This window comes from Camellia sinensis, chromosome 1 (genome assembly GCF_055761805.1).
Source record: "Camellia sinensis isolate YWXY chromosome 1, ASM5576180v1, whole genome shotgun sequence".
Lineage (NCBI taxonomy): Eukaryota > Viridiplantae > Streptophyta > Magnoliopsida > Ericales > Theaceae > Camellia > Camellia sinensis.
The window spans coordinates 51,460,686-51,471,209 of NC_138961.1; the positions used below are offsets into that span (position 1 = coordinate 51,460,686).

The 10,524-nt window shown below is 34.3% G+C and overlaps 1 protein-coding gene across 3 annotated transcripts; it reads right to left on the reverse strand.

Moving 5' to 3' along the window:
- Positions 1-209: 209 nt before the first annotated feature.
- LOC145794796 (GRF-interacting factor 1-like) lies at positions 210-8,131 on the reverse strand. Of its 3 annotated transcripts, none has more exons than XM_082877152.1 (4): positions 7,988-8,131; positions 7,557-7,754; positions 3,120-3,545; positions 210-686 (listed from the first exon to the last, which is right to left on the reverse strand). In XM_082877152.1, the coding sequence occupies exons 2-3, from the start codon at positions 7,635-7,637 to the stop codon at positions 3,123-3,125; spliced, it is 504 nt and encodes a 167-aa protein (XP_082733278.1). In that variant the 5' UTR covers positions 7,638-7,754; positions 7,988-8,131; the 3' UTR covers positions 210-686; positions 3,120-3,122. The 3 variants fall into 3 exon arrangements, with proteins under 3 accessions (XP_082733278.1, XP_082733293.1, XP_082733287.1); XM_082877167.1 differs by lacking the exons at positions 7,557-7,754; positions 7,988-8,131 and adding exons at positions 4,074-4,160; positions 4,599-4,711; XM_082877161.1 differs by lacking the exons at positions 7,557-7,754; positions 7,988-8,131 and adding an exon at positions 4,074-4,484.
- Positions 8,132-10,524: the final 2,393 nt, after the last annotated feature.

Sequence of the window (10,524 nt, forward strand, 5' to 3'; positions counted from 1 at the left end):
CTCTCATTCTCAAATTTTTTAGCTACTAATTATTTGGTGGCAAAAACGTTTTGGGTTATGTTTTTGCTACTAAATTATTAGTAGCCAAAACTTTTGATTACCTATTTGGCTACCAAAACATTTGGTGGCCAAATAATTTTATGTTTTTTTTAAAAAAAAAAAAAAAATTGTAAACAACCTGTATTCATTTATATTACATGTACCCTGTATAAATAATATAATCCATCAACACTAAAATATATTATCAACCATTAAAGCATTCAACATAATACATGAATAACCATGATTTAAATCACATACATAATACATGAATAACCAACGTCAATAATTTAAATTACAACCTGTAAACATAATACTTTCTATTACATTTGTAATTAATACAGCAATGATACACAAACACCAGAGAAAATCAGACCAGCCACCTACAACGAGGAAGATTAGTGATTTGAAGCAGCTTAATTACGTCCTATAACACCCAAAGCAAGAGAGATTTAGTCTTCTGTCCAGCTCTGCTCAACAATTTCACGCACCCTCCGGTTGTATTCACGCTTGTTCTCACAAAACAACAATGCTGCTTCTGAATTTGCAGGTGAGTTTGCATTTGGATCACAGAGCATTGACTGAAATGAGAAAAAGGGGAAACCTGCATTTGGGCTTGGGTTTGGGTTTGGATCACAGAGCAATGACTGCAATGAGAAAAATGGGAAAAATCAAAAAAACATCATACCTGAACTAGTGACCAGTAGCTTTGTGGAATCAAAACATTCCTAGAAGTTATATCTATTTGGTATGGTAGAGTCATGCTTGAACAATTGACAAACTGCTGAGTTTATTACATGCATTTGCCAGTTTTGCTCATTTATTTATTAGTAAAATGATTGCACAGTATGAATTTAATACACACCACGCATAAACACGTGCCCCAAGTTGTTATGTTATATCTATGAGCCTGTTAACAATTAATGAAAGGTTGGCTGCTATTTTGCCACACTAAATCCAAGGGATAGTATGCATGGAGTGGCCAACATGGGTTCAAACTATAAATGAAACTATAAATGAAAAAACACATCTGAGAATGTCGTTACTGAATTATTACTGAATTATTACCTTGCCATTAAGACTCTATTTACTGAATTATTACCTTGCCATGAATGTCGTTAGTCATTTGAGCATTAAGACTCTATTTACATTATCAATTATAACTCATTTCTCAATGATTAATTCAACAATTATGTTGATAGAATATATATAAAACCATCTAAATAATAGAAAACACCTATGAGAACCTTACAGAAAATAAACCTACTTTGCTGTCCACATCTCTATGGTTATCAATCATTTCATCCTCTGTTATTAATCTTTCTAATTTTATCACTTTACAGCAACAACTAACATCTATCAGATCCGAGTTTGGATAGAAAACAAATTAATACAGTTATTACATAACATAGGTTTAACTAACATAGGTTTTTGCATAGAGAAAAAAGAAAAAGAAATTAAGACACAAAGGTCATTAATCACAAATGCAAATGAAAGACAGGGGAAAAGAAATTAAGGAAAACCTGAACAGATGCAAATGAACTACAAATAATAATAATAACAATAATTGACTAACCATGAAAGAGATTATACAAAGCAATTCAAAATAACTATACCAATGCCATGACCCATGAGCATAACAATTCAGCGAAGTAAATACGTTTCAAAATAATGCAAATAACCATGGGGGCATAGCAACATAATGACAATCATAAATGCAAAAAATCCAAGAATATATGGAAACCTAAAAGCAGACTCTAAAAACATTAATTAAAACAAAAGACCAAGTTTGAAGCCATGCTCTCTCTCTCTCTCAATTAATCTATAACTAAGCTTGTTTAGTGTCCCAAATATTTGACATGAATTGTTTTACAATTTTAGTGAAGTTTATACCCATTAATCACGAATTGAATGTTGACTAATCATATTCTATAACGAATATACTTGAGAAATAAAGAAATAAAATTTCAAATCCAAATCGATTCATGTAGTAATTTTCCCAAATTCAAAAGAAGAACAAACTCACAAAATTAGGCATAATCATCACTTGAATGAATCATTCACAGCAGTTTGTTGTGAGAAGAGTAAAGCTGAAGCAAAACACATTTTAAAACACATTTTCAAAACACATTGTATATTCATATATTTAAAAATGTAATATGAAAACACATTTAAAGGTGATTTTTAGAATGATCTAAATAAGTGTACTTTTTGACTTTTTATGAAATATGAGGTGAGAATGAATTGAGTTTAAAATGATATAATAAAAAGATGATGTGACTTAAATAAAATAATAACTTTTTGACTTTTTAAAATTATGCCAAACATGCCTTAATACATTGGACATCCGTCATGATTGTAAGCTAATTTGCTGAATTAGTCAAATCCGATATTTTTCATGGTGATGACTCTTTATTTGTTTATTTCGGTAAATACTCCAACATCAAGCATTCTGCTTAAACAAAAGATAAACACAAGGCCACAATTATTGCTCCATTGATACTGAAAAAATCTGATACAATAGTAATGTCCAGGGTAGCTATAATATGCTTCATATATTTTAATTAAAAAACAGAAATCAACGAGATGTTGGCAAAAAGCTGAGAAATTTGGGAAAATGATTTACAATTGCTCACCAAACTATACTAAAACAGGGAAATTCACTGGATAATCAGGTTTGGGACCAAATTGAAGTTCTAAATGCAAATTTTTTATGTCAAACCCAAGTCATGAAAGTAACAGTAAAGCCACACCCAAAACAAAAAAAGGCAGTTGTGAAGGTGGTGATTGAACCAATTCAAGAAAATCAAGAAAGCAGAAACAAACACAGTTAACAAAGATCAAAGCACACCATCATATAACCTACATGATTTACATAATACACTATCATATAACACACATCATCTTAAAACTTCAGGCACAAAACCTGAGCTTGGAAAGCAATCCTGACAGTTTGTATCACATAACTAGAAGTCTACTAGCAGCTAATCCTCCGTTCTTTCAAAATACTTAATCATCCTGCCTAAACTTACCTACAAGTTCAGAAGTTAAAATAGGTCACTAAGCCAAGAACGTCTTACCTCTCAATTACCATCTTCACTAGCCTTCAAATAAAGAGACTCGCCCCCCTCACCACCATGTCCTCCTGAGCTCCCGCCACCTTGCCCTTCAGAAGATCCGATCTCTTGCTTTCCCCTTCCAGAAGCCTGCAAGCCTTCCCCAGTGGAGCCACGCCCAAAATCAGGAAACCCTCCAGCTCCGAGTGCCCCACCGGTGGTTCCAGAACTATTAGCCTCGCTTTGAAGCATGTGAAGTCCACTGCTTCCACCGGAACTCATGCCAAGCTGGCTGTGCAAGGCTTGCTGTTGTTGCAGTGCCGAGAACTGTTGTTGGCTGTAGAGCATAGAAGAACGTGCAGCCATGAGCGATTGGGGAGTCATCTGCTGAGCTTGTTGGTGTTGCTGCAAGTAGTGACCTCCTGGCTGCATAATGCCACTGGGAGGGAACTGTCCGACATTCAACAAAACACACATCAGGAATTTTCATTAAGTTTCAAACAGCTGTATGAATTTCCGTAACTAGCCTACTTCAGAACCAGTCAGATTTAGGACATTGTGAATCAGTAGAAACAAAAGGAAAATGCCAGTTTTGTAACATTTTTGTTTTCAAAATTTTGAAAACTACAAAGAAAGACATGTTTGCAGCTGTTTTCGTTTCCAAAAAAAAAGGAGGGGGAACAATCTGAAAGTTTTCCAAAATTTGAAACAAAAAGGTGTCTTCACCTGTTTTCAAAACAAGTTTCATTCCTTTCCAAATGACTCCTAAAGTAAGGGTAATAACTACGAGATAAAATCCAAGAAAGCAATATAAGTAGTGGATTGAAGACTTGCATGTAAGACAAATAAGGGGAAGTAATTCAATAAGATTTCAGATTATGAACTGTGAGAAGCATCAAGGTGGGTTCGATCTATCTACTACTTGATAAGATATTTTCCAGATCTAGACTGCACACAAATCAGGGGCAAATACCTAACCTCGAGCATGATATGCAGTGGTAGAGAGGGCAGGGCAGAAGGCACCACAAATTAGAATATCCAGACAAATACTTCCATCTGCATAAACTGGTCCAAGCACAAAACAATAGTATGAGCAACTAGCATAGGCATATATCTTAGTGACATTATGTTTCACCACATAAGAGAGGAAATCAAATATCAAGGAGCAATGAAAAGACACAAAGAAAGCAGGATTCTGTGCAACAAGCTCCAGTGGATATGGCACGAAGTGTAATAGAAGCATGCAAACTAATAAACCCCAAAAAAGTAATAGAAACTTATAAAGACAAGTATAAAGCAATGTTGGCAGTCCTAAGAGGAGTAAACAGTATTGAAGTTAATATTAGTGGCAGAGCATGACTTCTGAGGATGCAGTGGCAGAAACTTACACTTTCCATAACACAACACAATAATCTGCTACCCTCTCAATCAAGAAAGCAAAAGGATTTAATTACTTATGACAAATAGATTTTACGTGAAGCCTTCTATAAACATATCCATTACCTTCCCACTTCTCAACTTCAAGCACTTAAAGCAAACCAGGCTCAACAACCGCTTTAGTTCGCTCACATGGGAAGGATGATATACTGGAATTGGTAATTCTATATACCCAAAGTGACTTGAAAGGTAAACAAATGAACAAAACTTTAGCAATACTTCAATGTGTCCAGCGGTCATGACCATTCAAACTTCTCAATGTAATCAGAAAATAAATTGGATTAAAACATGAAAAATACCTTCGCATGTCCCGGGTTCCGCAGCACCACATGATTCACATTTTCCAAATTCAAGCGGCAAACTAAGGAACGGATTTGAAAGTTGACTAGCATGGCTTATAGGGAAATCACTATTGGATGATGTGCACTAACAAAAAAATAAATAAAAGGAATCATACCAACTTATTCAACCAGAATGGTCACAAGATCCAAAGTTGCACTTAATCAAATGCCAATTGTAGGACAATTTGTTCGGAAGGAGGTTTACATCCATCACAAGATCTAAATTTTGTCTCTGGAACAATATTAGGACTCAAATCTTCTAGGGCCCAATTTTTTTAATCTCATTTTATTTTTTAAAAACATATGTATGATGTACCAAATATGTCCAGCGTTCAAAAAAATGATGTACCAAAAACATATGTATGATGTACCAAAAAAATGAACAAAACTTTAGCAATACTTCAATGTGTCCAGCGGTCATGACCATTCAAACTTCTCAGTGTAATCAGAAAATAAAAAGGATTAAAACATGAAAAATACCTTCGCACAACATTAAAACATTAAAACATGACCATTGCATTCACACTAGCCATGTTTCTCAACCCACACAGTACAATTGAGTGAAGTCAAGCTAGTGAAGCACGAGTGAGTGGAAGTCAAGCTAGTGAAAAATTAAATCAATAAAGACGTCATTCTCCATCTACTTCCATTCATAGGGATAATATGCACCTCACATGGCCATTTTTTCAGCCCCCTAGCTTACATTGTATAGGATTAAGATTTGAACTAATACTACTAAGGGAAAATTACATATCAGTGGAAAGTTTACAAAATATTAACATATCAGTCAAATTCACTTTACAGCCATATATAACAACGTAACAGGCGAGACTGCAGTTTGAATGTTTTTAAGGATTGGATTTGGGATGGCCAAATTAATCCCAATACCCAGACTGGGCCAAACCTAGAGTGGCATATATTTCCTTAGTTTCCCTTAATCATCATTAGGTAAATCACACATTTTGTTCTTCTAATTCCTTTTAACATGAATCCCAAAAGTGGAAGGATGGTCAGAGAATATATGTATACATGCTCTTTTAACAAAGAAGAGGATGGTCAGAGAATTCTGGAACAAGTGCCTTGATTAGTTACGAGTGTTATCTCATGGTGCTTCAAAAGTGGAAGGACTTGACAGTGGTAGAGATGAACTTCTCTATAACCCTCTTTTTGGTATAAATAAGTGGTTTGCCGATAGGTAATCTGACAACTACAAACAGTTTGAAGATTCATTGGAGAGGTTGCACAAGTGGAAATATGATTCTCATGAGACTTTTATTGATAGAAACACTTTTTTTTATTTGAGCTTCAATAAAGAATTTTAATAAAAAAGCAAGAAGAAGGAAAGAGGACAAGAAGTCCTCGTATAAACAAAAAGATAAAAGTCAAAACAAATAGCACGAAACTCCTAGCACTAGGGATGTTATTGATAGAAACTCACTCTCTCTCTCTCTCTCTCTCTCTCTCTCTCTCTCACTGAGTCAGACTGATGATAAATTTAAATGAACCCTACCTAAAGGGCTCTCACTTATAAGAAAAACCCTTGACAACCTATGGCAAGGCTATCAGATTTGTGCTATCTGTGCAGCAGAATTGGCTATGAGACGTGATAGTTATGAGGGATTCTGACCCATAACTACGTGTAAATCCTAGTTGATTTTTTGGCTCCCAAAAGAAAAAAATGACCATTAAAAGATTATAAATAAAACATTAAAACATGACCATTCTTCTTTTTCTTCTTCTTTACATAATTGATGGATCAAATATAAAACATTAATTACGAGGAACAAAATATAAAAACATTGATGGATCAAATATTTAAGGGCAAATTACACTCACCTCACCTCCCTTAAGTTAGGGAAAATACAATTAGCCCTACACTTTTGACATAATTGCATTAGACTCCCTTAACAGTTAAGCCCTTTTTTATTAGTAATTCATTAGTCATATGAATAAAAAATGGAGAAAAAAAATAAAGCATACTTTTACAGTCAATTGAGGACACATGAAACACCACTTTAAATTAATGAGTTCTTGCATATTTATGCCACAAAACAACAGTTCATCAGGGAAAAAAAAGAAAAGTGAAGGATTTTTCAGTACTTAAAGTGCATGCCTTGGGCATATATCAATAGGCTAATTAGAGAAGGGTTATTGAGGGGCCTTGGGAAAATAAAAAAATTCAAAACTCTGTTCAGGCCTCCAACCTCCAATGCATATTTCTTTCTTAGTTCCAACTTCCAATGATTTTCCATCTTATTTTCATGTTATTTCCAGATAATTCAATTTTTTCCACATGGAATAAAATCTTTCCCTTTTTTCCAAAAACCAAGACAGTCCAAAGTATTTAAGTTTTCACTTCTATTTTGCTTTATTTTCCTCCAGTTTTTCTGGGGGTACACACGAAAATGAATAGTTGCAATAAGCTTTTTAACAATCAAACTAGTGTTATTGAATCTTTTACTTTTTATTTGAATCCCAATTGACATTTCAGGCTTTTAATTCAAATCTCATTGGCAATTCCTCAAAAACAATCAAGAATTCATCAACTTAGGCAAATGTATAAACTTCACCATATAAATGAAGGTACATGAGCTATGCATACAAACATGCAGAACATACATTGCAAATACAGAATTTTAAAACCTTAAACTAGAAATGAAATTAGAGAAAGAAGTATGACCACCTGGGTGACTTCTGTAGAGGTGACCCAAATGATTACAACAGCAGCAATCAGGAAGAAACGAGCCCTGTATCTCCAACCCATCACAAATCGAAGAACGACCCAGATATCAAAATTGCAAAATATACACGAAAATCAACAAATTTCGATGCGGGTTTCTGTCAGATTATCAGATCTTCGACGTAAGTCTTTGTTGTTTCACTTGTCACCAACACACCCAAAAAAAAAAAGACAAAAAAGAAAGAAAAAGGTTAGCTATAAGTTTACGAATCGATTCGATTAATTTCTGAAAGAGAAATAAATAAACAAAAGAACCAAGTTTGTATGTCATGAGAGATAAATAAATAAAACCTATATTTCTGAAAGAGAAATAAATAAACAAAATTAGGAAACAATGCACCAAACTCTGTATATCATGAGAGAAGAAGGCTTACCCAACGACGAAGGTATCGGCAAAGGTATCTGAGATGCCGCACCGCCACTGCTGCTGCAGCTGCTAGCCGTCGTCAATCGCTGCTCACCGTCGTCGCTCGTTGGCCGCCGTCGTCCCCCCTTGCCGCTGCTTGCAGTCGATAGAGAGAGAGAGATAGTATTTTGGGAATTTTTGAAATTGGGGATATTTTTGTTAAAGGGGTTGGGGAACAAAAGGGGGGAAAGAAAGGAGGGAATTAAAAAAGCGGGAAAACGAAAAAGAAAAAGAAGAGGAGAGCTAAGTCATTTTCTTTATTTTTTATTAAAATAATTTTTATTTTTATTTTTATTTTTATTTATTTTTTTGTAGTTAATGAAACTTTTTTTGTTTTTATTTATTTTTAGTTACTAAGGTTGAAATTCTATTTGTTTTATTTATATTTTAATGAAAAAAAATTATTATTATTTTTTTATTTGGTAGAAGTAGAGGTAATTTTTGGGGGATTTTTGAAATTGGGAATTTTTTGTTTAAGGGATTGGGGATTGATGATTTGAGATCATGAGAAATAAAAGGGGGAAAAGAAATGGGGGAATTAAAGAGCGGGAAAATAAATTTTTTTTGGTTAAAATAAATTCATTTTTTTGTAGTTGATGAATTTTTTTTTTATTTTTCATTTTTTTTAATTACTAAGGTTGAAAATTTATTTGTTTCATTTTTATTTTAATAAATTTTTTTTTTTATTTTGAAGAAGCAAGGGTAATATTTTAATAAAAAAAATTTTGTCTGCGGCTCATTTTTTTTTTTTTTTTTGTTACTAAAAACCAGAAACTAATTTTTTGTGGTAGAGAAATGGAGCAATAGTGAAGGTGGTGGATAAGAGGTGATGGTCGTGGTGGTGGCGGCGGTGGCGGCAAAGGAGATTAGTAGTGAAGTTGTGGTAGTGGTAGAGGAGATGGAGTGGCGATGGTGGAAGAGAGGTAATGGTAGTAGTAGTAGTGGTGGTAGTAGAGTAGTGGCGATAGTAGTAGTAGTGGTGGTAGTCGTAGAGGTGAAGTAGCGACAGTAGAAGTAATAGTGGTGGTGGAATGGTGTTTGCAGTAGTGGTGAAGGTGATAGCAGAGATGGGTGGTGACAGAGAGTGATAGACAGAGAGACACAGAGATGAGGGAGAGAGTGATAGACAGAGAGACACAAAGATAGAGAGAAGAGAGATGAGCGAGAGAGATAAAGAGAATAGAGATGAGCGAAAGAGACAGAGAGATAAATTTAAAAATAAGTCTTACAAATCAGATTTATTTACTCATAAGTCATAAGTGAATTTGTTTTACACACTTAGCCCTCGTTTTGATAATGAAATTTTTTTAAAACTTTTTAAATATATGTTTTGTGTCTGTAAAATGATTATTTCATTAGTACTAGTAATAATATTGAAAAATTTATTAAAATGATAAATAATTGGGATATTTTGTCTTTTATTTGTGAATTTTGATTTATTCTTAATTTATTAGTGTTATTGAAATATGATGATGTAAAAAGTATAAATAGTTTAATTGTACTTTTTAAAAGTATATGCATGTGAGAGGGCGAGGAAGAGATCGGTGAGAGGGTTTCACGAGCTCAGACTAGAGAGAGAGCGAGAGACAGACTGGGTGAGATTAGGGTTTTTTTTTTTTTTGCCGGGGGGGCGGGGGGAATGGGAAAAAAATAAAGGGGGGAGCGGGAATGGAAAAAAATAAAAGGTATTATATATTTTGTAGAAATAGGGGTAATATATATTTTAATGAAAAATATTTTCCATTAACATAAAAATTAATTTTCTGTAGTCAATGAAAAATAAAAAATAGACACAAAGAGAGAAAGAAAGAGAGAAGAGTGATAAGTGAGAGAGAGAGAGAGAGAGAAGAGTGAGAGAAACAAACAGACACAGAGAGAGAAAGAAAGAGAGAAGAGTGATAAGTGAGAGAGAGATAAAGAGAGAAAGAGATATATAGAGAGAGAGACAGAGAGACAGAGAGAGAAAGAGATAGAGAGAAACATATAGAAAAATAGAGAGAAACAAGAGATGAGAGAGATATATAGAAAGATAGCGAAAAGAGATGAACGAAAGAGAGAATAGAAAAATAGAGAGATAGAGAGAAGAGAGATGAGTGAGAGAGACAGAGAGAGAAAAAGAGAGATGAACGAGAGAAACAGAGAGAGAAAAGAGATGAGCGAGACAGAGAGAAGAGAGATGAGCGAGAGAGACATAGAAAGAAGACAAATGAGAGAGATAGAGAGAAGAAAGATGAACGGAAGACACATAGACAGATAGACAAACAGACAGAGAAAGAAGAGTGATGAGTAAAAGAGAGAAAGATAAGAGTGGTGGTAGTTGAATGGCATTTGCAGTAGTGGCAAATGTAGTAGAGAAGATGGGTGGTGAGAGAGAGATATGATTGAGAGACGAATAGAGAAAAGAGATAGAGAAAGAGACAGAGTGATGAGCGACAAAGAGACAGAGTGATGAGCGAGCAAGTGTGCCGTCGCAAATAGTTCCGTCTCATATACCCACTTTTCTTG